A 19910-nucleotide genomic window follows, 5' to 3' on the forward strand; every position below is an offset into this window, starting at 1 on the left:
CCACATGTCATATCAAATGATGACAGGTCTCTGATTCACGAACTCAGTTTGAGTTTCTCAAAGTAAGAGTAAATCTTCGAAAGAATGTCTGTGCCACATTCTCAATCTGTGCAGAATGTAATGATTCTTTATGATCGCAGCTTCAGATGAGATACAAATGCACAACATAAAATTTAGTCAGTTGTCATGAAAAAGCAGAGAGCCTACAAACTGCTAAAAAAGCAACACAGAAATGGTTACAAAGGAACAACAATATATATGTTACATGTGTGGACCTACAACAGGTTCTACTTTGTCATACATTGGCACATTCCATGGTATTCTGCCGTAGACAGCTACCGTCATATAATTTCATGGTTCATGACTATGGTACTTAACTAACACGGTAAATTTAGGGATTGGATCTGGTGCAAGGTATGGTTCAGCCAAAATAGTTTCCTGTCCGATTAAGTTTGTGATGCTTGAAGAAGGTATGGAACACAAACTAATTATATGGTCTGACCACCATGTTGGGCAGAACAAGAACTGGAGAATTTTAACACTGTATTTCTATCTGGTCAACTGCAAGTACTGTGTAGAAATACATAAAAAGTTTTTATGTTTGAGTCATATTTTCCTACATTGTGACAGGAACTTCGCAATGATTGAGGAAAGGAAGTGCCAAAAGTTATGGCTCCTTTAGAATGGAAGCATGTCATTGCTTAAGCCTCTGTAGAGCCTTCAAAGTTGACCATTCAGGAGATGATGGAAGATTTCAAGGGAATAGAATCCGTTTAGCTGGTTTTCAAAATGCCACCTACTTTGAAAATTACTGCTGTGCTCTGGTTGAAGCTATGCAGTGATGATCCTCAAGACACAAGTGTGTTTCATCCATGTGAAAGACATTGTATTGTGAAACATAGTTTTGAACATGAAGTAAAAGACATTCTGTTGCATTTTGGTTTTTGGTTGCTCTACCATGGGGTACTGAAACTTGTAAGAAGAAGAAGAAGAAGAAAGGCAATCTGTTGGATGTGACGAAATACAGAGAATCAAAATCCAGGAATTTTATGAAAATATTCATTGTGCCAACTGAGTGTAATGTGCCAGCTTTGGGTCTCACCTTGATAATAAACTCATCTTTTTTTTTTAAGACTAAAGTAATCAGTTTACAATAAATGTTAGTCTGTATCTTGCTATAATTTTTTTTATTTAAAACTTTGAGATTGTAGGCAACCTTATCATTATAGTAGAGTGTGATATACAGTAATGCTGTATATCAGTTGCTATACACTGTTTTTCCATTTTAATAATTATTTATTTTCTAAAACCTATCTTCAGTGCAATATTAAAAAGCACAACCATTTTCAACAGTCTGCATTTGCAAACAATAAATGTCTGCTATTACATTATTATTAACGGTTTTTATCGATTTCCTAAAATCTTGGAAATGTGCCATATAGCATTATTCATGCACGTGCTTCATTTTGCTATGATTATGTGCATCTATCAGGTGACACTAATTGAGAATATGATTGATTGGTGCCTTCTTCCAATCACTAGGAAACTTCAATGGACTCAGACGTTTGATATGCTGCTGTTGGAGAAGGAACAAGTTCAGTGTAATATGAGCAGTATTGTACAGCCATCTCATATTGTCCAGGTGCCTTTTTTCTATTAAGTGGTTACACAGTATTAAATGAACAGAAATTGATCATCTCAAAATCTGTCATTTTGATGTTGATGTGGTACTGAAAGGAGGAACTCCATTACAATATTCCACAACGAAATAGATTTGAAAGAGCAAATTGAATGTTTTGGCCTTGTGTGTCATCTTCAGTTTGTGTGCCAGTCGGCTCACTGATGGTGATTTCAGTCCAGCTACTGACACTGTGAGCTGACTCCTTACTGTGAAAATTCCATCAAGATGTGTAATGTTAATATTCTGAAATTGGTCTTATGATGTTTTGAGTTTCAGGGTAGTGTACAAAGCTGATTTCGGAATGTCTCTCTACAGTCCCATGCATGGGTGAAGGCCATCTACCACTGAGCATCTACCCTGTCAAAACCACCAGCTGTCTACAGTAGATTTTGTCAGTCAAGCAACATTGAAAAGTATGAAGTTAGGCATATATTGCAATAGTTAATGTATACTGAAACAAGTTGTTCAAATGAATTTAATGCAGTGAAAACTAAATAATAACTAAATGTAAACACAGTGGCAAAGTTAAGTTGAATGGTTTATAATGTCAATGTAAGACACAAAAGTAGAAATGGCCAGACTTTAAATCATTAAATTCAATTATATAGGATCACATAGCAAGGTTGAACACTTAAGATTGAAGATAATGCAGTTCAATTATGTGAATAATTACAGATATTTGACGGATTCCCCAGTTACATAAGATAATGTGAAATTGGAACTAAAATCTAAGTTCCAACTGAGTGTTAATCATCAGTGATGCCGTGGCACTGTCAGTCGAAGTTCAGTACAAAACAGAACTATCAGTTGCGCAAAGTGAAAGTTCAGCAGTCACAAGAACGTACAACAATTGAATGTAATGAGAAAATGCCAAAATCCTCACGTATTGCTCAAAGTCTTATCATCCATGCAATTTTAGAGAGCTGAAATGGCACAACTGGTTAGCTGTCCAGAGACTTCTGTTCAACTACTGTATGCAGACTTAACAGTAACAGTTCACTGGCCCAGACCATGTGAGAAACACAGATACATTACCAAAGACTATGAGGCACAGCAGCACTGCTTATTTAAAACCTCAAGAAACCATACCATGCTAGTCATTTTCAAAACATCTTACAAAATAAGTGATTGAAAGTACATTGTTTTTACTGAAACTAATGCAACTTGAAATAAGCACCTTCCCATACTGGTCACTTTGGAAGCTTACCAAACATTCTAAGATAAATATTACATTAAATATCAGTGAAAACATGATAAACTGCCATAATATGCAACTGTTAAAATAAGTCAGTACAAGGAAATATTTATATAGAAACAAGTTAGTCATATCAGATGAAATCATAATTTCCTACTCATTTACATGGTGCTTTAGGTTACTATGTAGCACATACCAAGTTTGAATTACAACCAATTGAACTGGACCCATCTTGATCACACTGCATAATAATTAATTTGTCAAAAATGCCTGAACACAAATTCACCAAAGGATGATGGATTTAATTTGATTTTGGCAGAGAAGCTGAGACACTGCCCGCACCAAAACAGTTTATTGTGCAGTATTGCTCCCTGTATATCTAGTAAAGCCAACCACCAGTGCCCTTAGATAGTGCAAGGAGTCTCCCTACCATTTCTTTGTTAGACACAATTTCTTCACTTCTAGTTGCACTGAAAATTCTGTCTCTCTTGCTCTCCAGTGCCATGCATTGGAAATAGGTGTGATGCAATTTCTTCACTCTCATCACAGATGCTACATTTACGGTCTTCAGTTATACCCGTTGTATGTAGGTGTTTTTTGAAATTCCCATGGCTGATCATCAGTCGAACTATGAGTTTAATCTCTTTCCTGTTCAAGCCCAGGATTACAGAGCTTCTTTTAAAACCCTGCTTTGGCATCATTACCTTACCATGTTTTTGCTTAGAGATCTTGGTCCAGTATTCTATGTGCTGTCTTCTAAGCCAGTTCCATAGTTCTAGTTTGATCATAGCCTTGGTGATTGTCGGGACAGGTTCTGGTCCAATGAATGGAGTCTTTGGCCCCCATCCTGGCCAATCTGTTGACTTGTTCTTTGCCATCAATCGCTGAGTGACCAGGGACCCACATTAAGTTTACGCTATTGCTTTCCCTAGCTCCACCAGAACCCTGTGACATTCTGCTATAATCTTATATCTCTTGCAGGAGCTGCCAATGATTTCAGGGCTACCTGGCTGTCTGAATAGAAGTAGATGCTATGGTCCTTGTAGCACCTACATATATTCTCCTCCACGTACGCTCTGATTGCAGTAATTTCAGGTTGGAATACAGAGGCCAGTTTTCCTAGAGAGATGATGCCCTCCAGTCTTTGCCGAAACCTGTACAACCCGGCCCCAGCGCCTTGGTCTGATTTCGACCCATCAGTGAACCAGACAATGTCCCCTGTATCGTGTCAAACTGTTTTCCCATTGCTCCCTGCTTCCTATTATTATATTGTGTAAGGCTTGTTGAAGCAGTTGGGAGTTGTTATAAACACTACTGGCCGATAAAATTGCTACACCACGAAGATGACGTGCCACAGATGCGAAATTTAACCGACAGGAAGAAGATGCTATGATATGCAAATGATTAGCTTTTCAGAGCATTCACACAAGGTTGGCGCCGGTGGCAACACCTACAATGTGCTGACATGAGGAAAGTTTCCAACCTATTTCTCATACACAGACAGCAGTAGGCCGGCGTTGCCTGGTGAAACGTTGTTGTGATGCCTCGTGTAAGGAGGAGAAATGCGTACCATCACGTTTCCGACTTTGATAGAGGTCAGATTGTAGCCTATCGCGATTGCGGCTTATCTTATCGTAACATTGCTGCTCAGGTTGGTCGAGATCCAATGACTGTTAGCACAATATGGAATCGGTGGGGTCAGGATGGTAATACGGAAAGCTGTGCTGGATCTCGATGGCCTTGTATCACCAGCAGTCGAGATGACAGGCATCTTATCCACATGGCTGTAACGGATCGTGCAGCAATGTCTCGATCCCTGAGTTAACAGATGGGGATGTTTGCAAGACAACAACCATCTGCATGAACAGTTCGATGATGTTTGCAGCAGCATGGACTATCAGCTCGGAGACCATGGCTGCGGTTACCCTAGACACTGCATCACAGACAGGAGCGCCTGCGATGGTATACTCAACGACAAACCTTTGTGCACGAATGGCAAAACATAATTTTTTTGGATGAATCCAGGTTCTGTTTACAGCATCATGATGGTCGCAGTCGTGTTTGGTGACATTGCGGTGAGCGCACATTGGAAGCGTGTACTGGGCGTGATGGTATGGGGTGCCATTGGTTACTCGTTTTGGTCACCTCTTGTTTGCATTGACGGCACTTTGAACAGTGGATGTTACACTTCAGATGTGTTACGACCTGTGGCTCTACCCCTCATTCGATCCCTGGGAAACCCTACATTTCAGCAGGATAATGCACTACCACATGTCTGGATACAGAAAATGTTCGACTGCTGCCCTAGCCAGCACATTCTCCAGATCTCTCACCAATTGAAAACATCTGGTCAATGGTGGCCGAGCAACTGGCTCATCACAATACGCCAGTCAATTCTTGTGATGAACTGTGATATCATGTTGAAGCTTCATGGGCAGCTGTACCTGTACATGCCATACAAGCTCTCTTTGACTCAATGCCCAAGTGTATCAAGGCCGTGATTACGGCCAGAGGTGGTCGGTCTGGGTGCTGATTTCTCAGGATCTATGCACCCAAATTGCGTGAACATGTAGTCAAATGTCAGTTCTAGTATAATATATTTGTGCAATGAATATCCGTTTATTATCTGCACTTCTTGTTGTAGCAATTTTAATGGCCAGTAGTGTAGTCGGGCAGCATTTCCCAAGCCATTCCTATATTTGCATCACTGTTTTAGTGTGTGTGTGTGTGTGTGTGTGTGTGTGTATCTAGATGTCCTAATGCAATCCAGTTTTTACCAGTTTTGAGTCTGTATGCACCAGCTGCTGCCTTCATCTTAACCCAAAGATGTAGTGGAGGCATGTCCAGCATGGCTTACGTCCCAGCGATTGGTGTGCTATTAATTCCGCCTGTTACGGCGAAGCAGGTCAGTCTCTGCACCTTAGCAAGCTCCTTAGCTGCAACCTGCTGTTGTACTTTCTTCCACGACAATATGGCCCCATAGGAGATCCTAAGTCTAACCACTGTGGTGTGTGTCCAGTGCATAACTCAGGATCTTAGACCCCAGTTTTTGTCACAAGCCCTTCTGGTACTCACTAGAGTACAATTCGCCTTGGAGCACATGCTCTTAATGTGAGGGGTCTGTGATAGTTTCTCATCTAAGATTACCCCTAGATATTTCACTATCCCCTTCGCAGGTAGAGTGTCATCGAAAAGCTTTAGATTCCAACTTTAGTGTTGGATGTGTTTCTTCGTGATTGATACCACAAGACTGTTAGGATTAACGTTTAGGTCCTATTTAATGTACCAGTCTTGCACATTGTCCAATGCATCTTGTGCCATATTCCTAATTGTATCAGTAAGTTTGCCAGGTATTACTAAGACAAGTTCATCTGCGTATCCTTGGCAAAAGCATTGCCTGGAATTTAGTTTCTCAATGAGTTCATTCACCACTAGATTCCACAATAAAGTGGACAAAACTCCTCCTTGTGGACAACCTCTAGTGGTGTTAATTACCATTTTTTCATTCATCATGAGGCCTCTACCCTCCTTCCACTAAGCATGGCCCTAGTCCACCTACATATAGTGGTCGCTAGGTCATCCACCTCTGTTGCCCTAACCATGGAATCGAAGGTTGTGTTACTAAAAGCCCCCTCGATGCCCAGGAAGATGCAGAGGGCTATTTCTTGAAAGCAAAGTCCTTTCTCCACCCTCCCAACAAACAGATGGAGAGCTGTCTCGCTTGATATACCTGGTTGTGTGTGTTGGGGTTTGAATGCAGAGGAGCTCTAGTTAGCCTCCTCTCCCCAACATGTACATTAACCAGACTGATCGGTCTCATATCCTTGGCCTTCGTATGATCAATTCTCCTGGCTTTGGAATAAAGACAACCTTCACTGCCCTCCAGGCATTGGGAATGACTCCCCCTGCTAGGCTAACCCTGAACAACCTGCACAGGACTCTTACAAGATTCTCTCCTACTTGTTTCAAGAGAGCTGGAAAGATTCAATCTGAGCCAGGTGACTTGACCCATTAGGATTTTCCCACCGCCAACTGGATTTTACTGAGCTTGCCACACTCTCAGTCCTCTCTTTCAGTGCCTGAGAACTATTGTCTTCCAGGGGTTGCATTCTGGTCTATGTTATCCACCAGAGCATATTGAGGACAATGACTTTTGAGGAGCAGTTCTAGTGTCTCATGTGCTGTCTTTATATATTACCCATCTTCCTTCCTCAATGTACCTCCTGGATTAGTTGGTACTCTAGTGAATATTTTGTGAAGCCTAGCTTGAGATAAGCACCTTCCCATGCTGGTCACTTTAGAACCTTACGAAACATTCTAAGATAAATATTACATTAAATATCGGTGAAAACATTATAAACTGCCACCATATGCAACTGTTACAGTAAATAAATACAAGGGAATATTTCTGTATAAACAAGTTCGTCATATCAGGTGAGATTGTAATTTCCTGCTCATCTACATGGTGCTTTAGGCTACTATATAGCACATACTAAGTTTGAATTACAATCAGTTAAACTGGACATGTCTTGAACACACTGCATAATAGTTAATTTGTCAAACTATCTAACACACATTCACTATGGATAAAGATAATGGTGTAGTGTAAAATATGCTGTCTTTTGGTGTTTGGAATTGTGCAGTATATTTAGTTCTGCTCAAATTAATTGAGTAGTTTTATTCAAATTGTAATACCCTGGATCCAGTTGAGTTCCAGACCAACTATTTATTCACTTTACAGTTTGATGTATTGTTAATGCTTTTGGCAGTTTTGGCTTACTAGTAGTACAATTTAGTGGTATTGTAATCAGTGTTTATAAGAATTAATTAATGAAAAACTATACAGTGCTATATTTAACTCCTGAAGTTGAAATGCACAGTTTGATATAACACTGTTGAATTCAATTTTAGTGTTTTTCTATGTAATAGTTGTGAATAATATTTTGTAGCTGGAAAGTGACAAATTTGCAGTTGGCTATGCATCTGATTTTTCAAGAGATGTGTCAGCAGAGTTAGCATATTTGATTTGTTGAATCCTTTGTTTATTGCTGTCCAATTATTTTGGCCGCATTCATCTTTTTTTTTGTCAATGAGTTTGAGTATGTTTAAATGTGTGACAAAAATTCTACTTGCCATCGTAGCACTGATCTTGGAAAAGTCCTAAAATTGCTCATAGATACTAGTGCAAAAGTTATATGAATGTGAATTTAAATACTCCCTCATAGCTGTCAGACTTTTCTCACAGGAAAGTAATCCCAATGGATAGTAGGTTATGGGCATTTCTCTTGGCTTAGGAGGAACATAGTTCACCAGAGCAAAATATTAAACACATAGATGTTAGTGTTTCAGTGTTAAATGGGAAATGTTCAGTGTCAATCAATCCTGTGCACTTGATGTTAGATTCACATTGCTATCTCACTTATTGTATTTGAAAGTTTGAATGTATAACAAATTTTCTGTTACCTTAATTATTTGTTCAAATTAATTTCCAGCGTTGCTTACAAAGATTTGATACCATATTTGTTTCTTAAAAAAAACTGCCTCCAAAATTGAGGTGTGTTATACTCAAATTTAATATAACAAGTCCAGTGTTTGAGTCAAAATTCCCGGTTTCCTTAAAAATGGCCATATATTCAATGCTGCAGGAAATCTATTTCTATCTAGCAACATTGGGTTCAATTGGCAGCAGCAGTGCACCAGCGCAACGAACATGTTACAGGGATTCACAAGCTTGCTAACAGTGTCTCCCTCATGCCCCACAATAACAAACCCAGAGCACTGTCTAGCCCGTGATGTGTCATTGCTGTCTACAGTGCCAGCGAACTTGAATTGAAAGGATTTGTGTTATTGGCAACAGAAGAATATTCTCTATAGTAGCCAGTTTCACAATGGAAAAAATAAAAGGTATTCATATGATGCAGGCTATAAATAGAAAGTAATATCATATGCTGAACAATGTGGAAACAGATCAGCTGAGCAGCATTTCAGTCCTCCAGCAACAGAAAAAACACTTGCTATTGGCAGGCTAGTAACGGAGAACTGAAAAACGTGAGGAGGGTTAAATGTGCAAATAGAGGGCTGAATACAAAATGGTCAAAACTAAAAGACGATGTATTGAAATGGATTCAAGCACACCATCTAAATGATATTGCAAGTACTACAAAAATGACCCAAATACATGCTTGTAGGCTAGTGCTGCAGTGGAACTTAATAGATATTAAGGGTGAAAATGTTTGGTGCTACAGGTTTATGAAGTGTCATGGACTTAGCATGCAAACCAAGACCTAAACATCTCATAAAATGCCATAAGAGTATGAAGAGAGAGTATTATCGTTCTGTCACATTATTATAAAACATTGAAAGAAAACTAATGTGGAACTAAGTTAAATAGTGAATAAAGACTTGATGTGCCAAGTCACAAAATTTTTACCATGAAAGGTGATAAAACAGGAACTATAAAAACAGTGAACATGAAAAAATGCACTACACTGATGTTCTTTCGTGTTGTGTTGATGGTACTAAACTTAATCCAGTGACCATTTTCAAGTGCTGAACAATGTCGAAACCTGAAATACTACCAGGTGTTGTTAGCATACGTGACAAGGGTTGGATGAATGAGGCTGGTATGAAATTATGGATTAACATTGTGTTGAAGCGAAGGAAAGTCATTTCACTGAAGAAGAGTTCTCTTCTTGTGCTAGATCACTTTAGTAGTAATTTATAAAATTCCGTGAAAGAGAAATTTAGACAGTTAAATACAGAACTTACTGTTGTTGCAGGACGACTTACTGCACAATTGCAACTTCTTGATGTCTTGACAAATACACTAGACTGAGGAGCCAAAGAAGCTGGTACGCCTGCCTAATATCGTGTAAGGCCCCAGTGAGCATGCAGAAGTGCCGCAACACGACATGGCATGGACTCGGCTAATGTCTGAAGTAGTGCTGGGGGAGGATTGATACCATGAATCTTGCAGGGCTGATAAATCAGAAAGAATATAAGGGATTGGAGATCTTTTCTGAAGAGCTTGTTGCAAGACATCGCAGATATGCTCAATAATGCGGTCCTTTGGCTCCAAAAGGCCATATCGGTGATGTTTTGCTGAATGGTTTGCACACTGAAACTTTTTGATGGCCCAACATTGAAACCTGGAGCAAGGATTTCATTTCCATCACGTTGAATGATTCTCTTCATTTGTTCTTCGTCTCGTTCCTGCAGTATCTTTTTCTGGCCACAGCGATGTCAGATATTTTATATTTTAATGGATTCCTGATATTCACTGTACACTCGTGAAATGGTCATATGGGAAGATCCCCACTTCATTGATACCTCAGAAATGTTGTGTCCCATCCTCATGCTCTGGCTATAACACCACATTCAGACTTGATTAAATCTTAATTATCTGCCATTGTTGCAGCAGTAAGTGATACAACAGCTACATCCTGCACTTGTTGTCTTATATAGGCATTGCCGACCGCAGTGTCATATTCTGCTTGTTTACATATATCTATCTTTGAATATGTATGCTTATACCAGTTTCCATGGCATTTCAGTGTATTTAAATTGTATATGGAAGAAGATTGGAACAAATGGATGATACATTAAGCCTAACATGAGTTCCTGACAAAGGGAGTTCTGAAATGATCTACAAACAAACAACCATGTCAGTCAGTAAAGCAGTTGTGATGTAGGGTGAGAGAAAACATCATTGTTAAGTCTATCAATGGGTCAGCATAAATAATGCTCTTAATGGTAGAGAAGACCATCTTATATATAAAGAGGACAATGATGCTAAGGAAAGTGGAAAGTTCCGATAGTGAATTTCAGTGATTTTAAAGCTCATTTTGATTTTATAAACTAAAATATTTTTTAGCTGACTTTGCAATGTGATGAAAAATGGTAAAAATATACTTTTCTTAAATATTGCTTGAACATTAAGGTGCACCTTACAGTCTGTAAAATATGGCAGTTGTTTTCTTGGAATGCACTTTGATTTGATCTGATGAGCTCACATCAAACAATGTACTTAAGGATTGTTGCTACTGTCCCGAGGGTCATCAGATTGCGCATAGTGGTCCGCAGAACAAAACAGTATTTGTACTCTGCCACTGTTGTTTACTATCTGCTCTTTTCATCTCACCGTGTGTGTAAACACAGTCCTATTGCAGTAGCACCCAAAAATGTTTTATAGAAAGCATTAATTACAATTGCATAAACATAAGAGTGTAACGAAAAAAGCTGCCATTGGGTAACTGAAAAATATGAAATTGTGATCTATTTAGTACAAGTTTAAACAAGGTTATGTTGCATCAAGAGACAAGTAATTCTTTTGACTCAAAAGTATACTGTAGGTCTAAGTATATAAGAATAAAACTATTTTGGGTTCTGAAGAACAAATCAGTATTTGATGCATACGGAGGGGCTTTGATCACAGCTGCACATGAATGTGGCATTGAATCCACAAGCTTCTGTAACAGGTCAATTGGGAGTTCAGACCATGGGTCCAGTAAGATACCAGCAAATTGATTTAAGTAGCTTCTCCGTGAACATATAAAGTCAGCACATATCAGAGGTTGGATTTAGACCCAGACTCCGGCTTAGGCACTAAAAAAAATTTCAGATTTTGGTCTGAAAAAAATTTGAAAATAGACAGAGGTGTGTTTCGAATTGTTGACCTCCTGAAAGAGCCAATTATGTGACATTTTCTGTCTCCTACAAGGAATCATATTCTTTCTTAAAATGTATCTGCACAGGAAACATCCCCACATCATGACACTTCAACCACCATGCATAGTGATCTATGCCTGATCCATGTTTTGCCCCTTCATTTTTTTTGTGATGTATACAGGGTGAGTAACTTGTCACCTCGAATAATTCTGAAAGTATGAGAGTAGCCAAAATGTTTGTGGGACAAACGTTGCATGGGACAATGGGGGGCCACAATATGATGTTGGTGTTGTGTTGCTAGATTGGGTCGCGTCAGAGATATGAAGGTCAACTTTTTTTTTTTAATGGAATGCTACAGTTTGGTACTTATTTGCTAATAGTGGCTATTGAGACGAATCCAATGATGTGCAACAATAAGGTCTTTGAAGGTCAATGAAGGTCAGAAAGGTGGCATGAATGTCCATTTACATTAGGTCTGTTATTGAAAGTAATACCTTTAGATACAAGGAACAGAATGTGGTATCAACACGATGGGTGTCCGGCACATTTTTTGCTGACGGCTAGAAATGAGCTGCAGAGACAGTTCCCTAATCATTGGATTGGACGCAGAGGTGATGTGCCATGGCTAGCTGGTTCACCAGACTTGATGCCTCTGGATTATTCCTTGTGGGTATTCGTAAAATACATTGTTTATAAAGATGTAACAAGTACACCTGAAGATACGCGAGAGAGAATTGTCAGAGGATGTGCTTTGATAAGTGCCCAGTCCATGATATGAAGATTGCAGCACTACATTCATACCAATGATCATCACTTCATACACCATCTGTAAATGGACGTTTATGCCACCTTTATGACCTTTGTTGACCTTCAAAGACCTTACTGTTACACATCATTGGATTCATATCTATAGCTGCTATCAGAAAATATGTAACAAACTACAGCATCCCATTTAAAAAAGAAAGTTGACCTTTATATTTCTGAAGCAACTAAAAATCAACGTCATATTATGGCCCCCGTTGTATCTTGCAACTTTTGTCCCACAAATTTCTCAACTCTTACCATACTTTAAGAGTTATTCTTGGTGGCAATAGTTAGTGACTCACCCTGCATACTGGACACCATCAGAAAATAAATACATTAAATTAATTTTTGTCACTCCATAAAACCTTAGACTTATTGTTGGCATTCCAAGTTTGGGGTTTCCTTGCAAACTCTATCCTGTCCCTATTTTTTTATTTTATGGGTGGGTTTGTGTCATTTATCATGTAAATCACCTGTTACTAAGTGACTTTTTGCAGTAGTCATATGTCGGCTTAGTCCATTATGTTGCTTCAGGTCATCCCTGATTTGTTGAGATGTTTCTCTTGGAGCAGCAGCTGATCGCTTACAAATCATTCTGTCCTTCCTCCTCACTTTTCAGGGATGACCTCACCGTGGCTTATTGATTACTGTTGTTTTCTGTTTTTGCCATTGACTGTGAACACTTGTTGGTGGTTGTGATATGCGATAGTCTCTAGCAGTACTAGTCTGCTACCTCCCAATCTTGAAGACATGCAAAACAGCTTGTCTCACATCAAGGAAGTGTTCTGTTTTGCTATACTTCTAGTTCTCTACAAGTAAACAATCACTGAGTGAATACCTGAGTCATAGTAGTTAATGAACACCATACCATTAAGACAAGTTACTTACTTTTGAGCTTTTGTGACAGCATACCAACACAACTGCAAAATACTTCTGAGCACTGCTGTAGCCTAACGAAACACTCCAAATACTGTTATCTGCATATTTGCAGTGCTCACTGTAACTTTTTTGCAGCACATATACAGTCGCTATGCTTTTACTGAGGAGGTACTACAAATGTGGAACAATTTCTTTTTCCTGCTCAATTACAGGCCGGCTAAGATTTTACATTTATTTATGCTACTTCTTCATCTGTACACATTTTTCTTTCCATGCACCTGACGTCCAATTTGTATCTTGTCTTTTTGGAACTGTTTTGCTGTGGGGAATTTACAAACTCAATTCTGTTTCTGTATTTGGGTTGGTTTTAAATATCTTTCTTATTTATACAAGTTTCTTGTAGGTCTTTGTGTACTCCTGTAAGCCAATGAGGGTTTCTTTTTTTATGGTTTCAGTACTGCTGCACAGTTTTTGTTTCCAGTATTCTAATACTCATTAGCCTTGTTTGCTGAATTTTGTCTCCAGTTATTTTCCTACGTATTTATCTATACTTCTGTATTGTTTCTGAATTTAAATGTTTGTGCTGGTGTTCTGTTTCCTAATATATTTCTTTTTTTCGTAATTTTCACTATTTTTTGTTGATTCTAAAATTAGTATTTGTGATACAGGTGTGTATTCTGGCCAGATGACTGCCTTGCAATTCGGAGGTTCTGCAATTTTGGAGAATGAATTTTTACTATAAACATCTTCTGTTAACTGAAATGCAAAGTCAGTCTTTCATAATCTTCCTCTTGTGGTTCCATTTTCCCCACAATTTGGCTACATGACTTCTCATAGATCCTTAAATTTGTCTTCCCCTGATCCTCCCACACTTCGTATTTGATTGGGATGTTGCAGTCCTGTTGTTACCCATTATTGCTTCACTGCTTCTTGTCAGAAAAGATGAGTAGTCATGCTTAGCCTACTGTTTTTCTTTCTCTCTGTTCTGTGCTTTCTCTACACTGTCAGTATTGCTAAATTATCTGCAAAAGTTGGAAAGACAATTTTGACATTATCCATTTTCTAACCAAGTAGTATTCAACTTCTGGTATTAGATTCTGACAACTGCTCCATCTGTTCAATGTTCACTTTTCTAGTATTATCTGAAAGAAGAATGGATTTAGTCCATTGCCTTGACTAAAGTCTGTTCATAACTCCAATGAGGCAGTAGTTCTTTCAAGAGAACTTGCGTTGTCTTCTGTATTTCAGATTCTTTAAGAATTTTGAATAAAAGCAGTCTTGCTTTGTAGTCATAAGCCTTCTAAAATTTTGCAGATGTATTCCAATAGTATTTTGCTCCTTTAGTCCTTTATCATTCTGCCCTTCACAGGACCATCCTGCCCTAAGCCATCTCTGATATATCTTGTATTTTAGGATTTTTGCTGTTGTTTCCTCCTTGAACTTTTCATAGAATTTCTTTGGATGTTATGTGAACATGGTTATCGGTTATTCTAGGCCAGGTATCTTATTATTCAGTGGTAATGGTTAATGTCAACTGGTCTGTGTCTCACTCTGAAATTCATTATCTTTTTAGAATTGTGCTTTGTTGTTGGCACATAAGCTGTCTGATGTTCTCAAATCATATTATTGTTGACCTCATATCTTTTTAATGGTGTATGCTAAATGTCTTTTTCGTACCATTTTTCCTTTTTTCTTACATCTACAGTCAGGCAGACATTCATAAAGAAAAACATTTTCTCCCATGACTGTTATTGAATGTACTTGTTCAAAATTAATTTGGCAGCTGTACGATTCTCAGGTGGTAGCTCAGTGTGAGGTTTGAATCCCTTACAATTCCTTTTCAGGTAATACGTTCCTTGTGTTAACCATGTTTACAGATTCCATATTCATTACAAGATGGGGTTCTTCATAATCTGTATGCCTAGACCATGGTAGTACTTCATGTACTAATTTCTATCAGAGTCATGTCATACTGCATGTCTTAATATCCACTCCCCAAGCACTAGGCATGACATTTAATAACATTCACTTAGTTCATAGTAAGCTGTCACTTGAGTATGGCATAAGTCAAAATTCCAGTTGTGAATAAATACATTTAATAGCAGTTTAGGCAGAAAATGTTCTCATTAGCATTCTGTACCAGTCTGGAGATAAAAGTTTAATAAAACTTGTATGTTTTCCTCTGGAACTTCATCAGATGCTTCTCAACATTGTTCTCAGGACTGTTTTACCTTCTTCATTGTTCTTGTTATCCTGATATATTGGTGCATGTGCATTAATTATTATGTACGTCTAATCTAAATATTGAATTTTTACGGGGAGAGACTTTTTCTGGAGGTAATGAAAAATTTGGTACCGTTTGCAACATAATTGCCATTTATGAATGTAGAGTCTAGTTCTGGAATAGTTTTGCGAATTTCTTCCATATGTTCTTTGTGAAGAATCTACAGTTCTCTGAATGTGATATTTCTTCATCTGTGAATGTGTTATTTTGTAATGCCAATTTTAATTTGTTATCCATTTACAATGTTTGAAACTATTCTGAGTTTGCCAGTAGTGTCACTTATTATGATGGATTCATCTGTCACTGAATGGCAGTTTTCATAATGGAAAGAAAGTGAAAGAAAATTTTACACAAGGCATAAATGCATGTCAGATTAAAGATGTTTTTGTTTACTTTTCTGTGTGAAGTGTCTAGTAGGAAGTATGGCTACAACCAAATTACTGGCTTCTGTAGTTATTTACAGTACTGAAGACAGTGAGAAAATGGAGAGCAAATTCTTACTAACATTCTGTTTTGTTAACTGTCACAGTTTATCATGTCCTCTTTAATGATATTTTCTAGCCTAATGTAGGGCAATTTGTGGACCAATCACATGTTGGTGAGCGTTAATAGAAATCTATTTATTTACTGTCTCGTCAGTTGTAAATCACTGGCCATTTCTTCAAATATTTCAGGTGGAAACCTCAACAAGATACGCATCTGATAGTGCAAGGTAAGTTTTCATAATTCACAGCAAAACTTTTTGAGAAATATAAATTTTTATTTATTAATTGTGAAAGTACTTCAGATATAAAACACACTACTGTAATTATTCATTAATGCTGTTTTGCAACAACCATTATGTGACTACTCCTAGATAAATACAGCAAACGTCTGATAGTCATACAGGAAAATAAAAGTTCAGGTGGCATATCCGCAGCTGTATTGTGCTTAATGCAGAACGTCACATGAAAATCACTGAAATTCAACAGATTCATCTTGATGGGCACAAGTAAATGTCATACTGCAGTAGAACAAGTAAGAAAAAGTGTTACTGGTTAGATATCCAAAAGTTGGAGCTGATTCCCAGCCTTTCAGATTAATGAATATAGTGGTGAACACCTATTTCAATGCAGTGCCACAGTGGTGCACAGGTAACACACAAGCTTGTTATGGTGACAGTTTACAGGCCACCATCAAGAAGAATTGTAAGTAGCTGGTGCCAGTTTCAGTAACGTTGTGAAGACTTAGCTAGAGAATCCTCATTATCTTCGTTTCTCTTTTGCCCTGGTGTGTTCCTGAAGGCTGCCCCATTCATTAGACACATTACAGGTGACTAGGTAATGCATAATTCTCAGCTCCGGGTCAACAGGTAGGGTTCGCACATACTCTCTGGTACAGGCCAGGCCCAGAGAGGGGTGACTGCCTAGTCTTGTTACCTGCCGAAATGCCAATTGGCTTCTCTGTCAGGTGTTCAGGAGGTGTGACCTGAGGTGTGAACAGTCATTTACGGTGGGTGAATTCCCCCCCCCCCCCCCCCCCCCTCCCTGAGGAGGCCTCCAGTTGGAAGGAGCATGCCATTTGAGATGTTGGCCATCATATGGGATTTTTTTTTCCAATGACTCAATCAGCATCTTAGTGTGTGTCTACTAAATGTAAACAGAATTAGGGTAAAGATTTGAAGGCCCTCCCAGCTGCACGTCAGTTCCTCATGGTATCACGTACCAGAGGTGGTTGGTCCTTCGCTATGGTTAATGCATGCATTATTCCGAAAGGTGTTATTCCAGTTGCATGCCCTGTGAAATCCTGTTCTCATTTACGTAATGCAACTTCTGAAGAGGTATTGTGGTTTCCAAGCCCAACAGCTGCTTACAGCATCACTCCTCCAGAGTTATCCTGTTTGTGTTGAGGGCCATTGTACACTGAACTCTTCACATGGTGTTCTTTACATTCTGATGTTAGATGGCCTCACCGAGGGAGTAATCCACACCTACCTCTCTAATCATGGCATCACTGCAGCCCTGTTGAGTAATGAAAAATATGGATGCAAACTTAATGCCCACATGCACTCCTTTTCTACCATTTTCTTGAGTAGTGTTTGTCTCAAAGATTAAGGCAGGCTATGAAGTCATTCCCCTCCCCCATGAACCATGGACCTTGCCGTTTGTGGGGAGGCTTGCGTGCCTCAACGATACAGATAGCCGTACCGTAGGTGCAACCACAATGGAGGGGTATCTGTTGAGAGGCCAGACAAACGTGTGGTTCCTGAAGAGGGGCAGCAGCCTTTTCAGTAGTTGCAGGGGCAACAGTCTGGATGATAGACTCATCTGGCCCTGTAACACTTACCAAAACAGCCTTGCTGTTTTGGTACTGCGAACGGCAGAAATCAAGGGGAAACTACAGCCATAATTTTTCCTGAGGGCATGCAGCTTTACTGTAGATTAAATGATGATGGCGTCCTCTTGGGTAAAATATTCTGGAGGTAAAATAGTCCCCCATTCGGATCTCCGGGTGGGGACTACTCAAGAGGACATCATTATCAGGAGAAAGAAAACTTGTTCCACAGATCGGAACATGGAATGTCAAATCCCTTAATCTGGCAGGTAGGTTAGAAAATTTAAAAAGGGAAATGGATGGGTTAAAGTTAGATACAGTGGGAATTAGTGAAGTTCGGTGGCAGGAAGAACAAGACTTCATCAGGTGAATACAGGGTTATAAATACAAAATCAAATAGGGGTAATGCAGGAGTAGGTTTAATAATGAATAAAAAATAGGAGTGCGGGTAAGCTACTACAAACAGCATAGTGAATGCCAAATTGTGGCAAAGATAACCACAAAGCCCACACCTACTACAGTAGTACAACTTTATATGCCAAGTAGCTCTGCAGATGAAGAAATTGATGAAATGTATGATGAGATAAAAGTAATTATTCGGGTAGTGAAGGGAGATGATAATTTAATAGTCATGGGTGACTGGAATTTGACAGTAGGAAAAGGAAGAAAAGGACACGTAGTAGGTGAATATGGATTGGGGCTACGAAATGAAAGAGGAAGCTGCCTGGTAGAATTTTGCATTGAGCATAACTTAATCATAGCTAACACTTGGTTCAAGAATCATGAAAGAAGGTTGTATACATAGAAGAACCCTGGAGGTACTAGAAGGTTTCAGATAGAGTATATAATGGTAAGACAGAGATTTAGGAACCAGATTTTAAATTGTAAGACATTTCCAGGGGCAGATGTGGAATTTGGCCACAATCTATTGGTTATGACCTGTAGATTAAAACTGAAGAAACTGCAAAAAGGTGGGAATTTAAGGAAATGGGACCTGGATAAACTGAAAGAACCAGAGGTTGTACAGAGTTTCAGGGAGAGCATAAGGGAACAATTGACAGGAATGGGGCAAAGAAACACAGTAGACGAAGAATGGGTAGCTTTGAGGCATGAAGTAGTGAAGGCAGCAGAGGATCAAGTAGGTAAAAAGACGAGGGCTAGTAGAAATACTTGGGTAACAGAAGAGATACTGAATTTAATTGATGAAAGGAGAAAATACAAAAATGCAGCAAGTGAAGCAGGCAAAAATGAATACAAATGTCTCAAAAATGAGATCGATAGGAAGTGCAGAATGGCTAAGCAGGGATTGCTAGAAGACAAATGTAAGGATGTAGAGGCTTATCTCATGAGGGGTAAGATAGATACTACCTACAGGAAAATTAGAGAGACCTTTGGAGAAAAGAGAACCACTTGCATGAATATCAAGACATCAGATGGAAACCCAGTTCTAAGCAAAGAAGGGAAAGCAGAAAGGTGGAAGGAGTGTATAGAGGGTCTATACGGGGGCGATGTTCTTGAGGACAATATTATGGAAATGGAAGAGGATGTAGATGAAGATGAAATGGGAGATATGATACTGCATGAAGAGTTTGAGGGAGCACTGAAAGACCTGAGTCGGAACAAGGCCCCAGGAGTAGACAACATTCCATTAGAACTACTGACGACCTTGGGAGGCCCAGTCCTGACAAAACTCTTCCATCTGGCGAGCAAGATGTATGAGACAGGCGAAATTACCTCAGACTTCAAGAAGAATATAATAATTCCAATCCCAAAGAAAGCAGGTGTTGACAGATGTGAAAATTACTGAACTATCCGTTTAATAAGTCACAGCTGCAAAATACTAACGCAAATTCTTTACAGACGAATGGAAAAACTGGAAGAAGCAGACCTCGGGGAAGATCAGTTTGGATTCCGTAGAAATGTTGGAACACGTGAGGCAATACTGACCCTACAACTTATCTTAGAAGTAAGATTAAGGAAAGGCAAACCTACGTTTCTAGCATTTGTAGACTTAGAGAAAGCTTTTGACAATGTTGACTGGAATACTCTCTTTCAAGTTCTAAAGGTGGCAGGGGTAAAATACAGGG

General features: G+C 38.9%; 1 protein-coding gene across 1 annotated transcript in view; it reads left to right on the top strand.

Moving 5' to 3' along the window:
- Positions 1-19910, top strand: part of LOC126426437 (zinc finger protein 726-like) — a 115449-nt gene that overhangs the window by 59977 nt on the left and 35562 nt on the right. Inside the window, exon 6 of the mRNA XM_050088354.1 lies at positions 16185-16222. Coding sequence (XP_049944311.1) covers positions 16185-16222 — 38 coding nt within the window. The remainder of the gene's footprint in view (positions 1-16184; positions 16223-19910) is intronic.

The sequence above is a fragment of the Schistocerca serialis genome, chromosome 11, assembly GCF_023864345.2.
Source record: "Schistocerca serialis cubense isolate TAMUIC-IGC-003099 chromosome 11, iqSchSeri2.2, whole genome shotgun sequence".
Lineage (NCBI taxonomy): Eukaryota > Metazoa > Arthropoda > Insecta > Orthoptera > Acrididae > Schistocerca > Schistocerca serialis.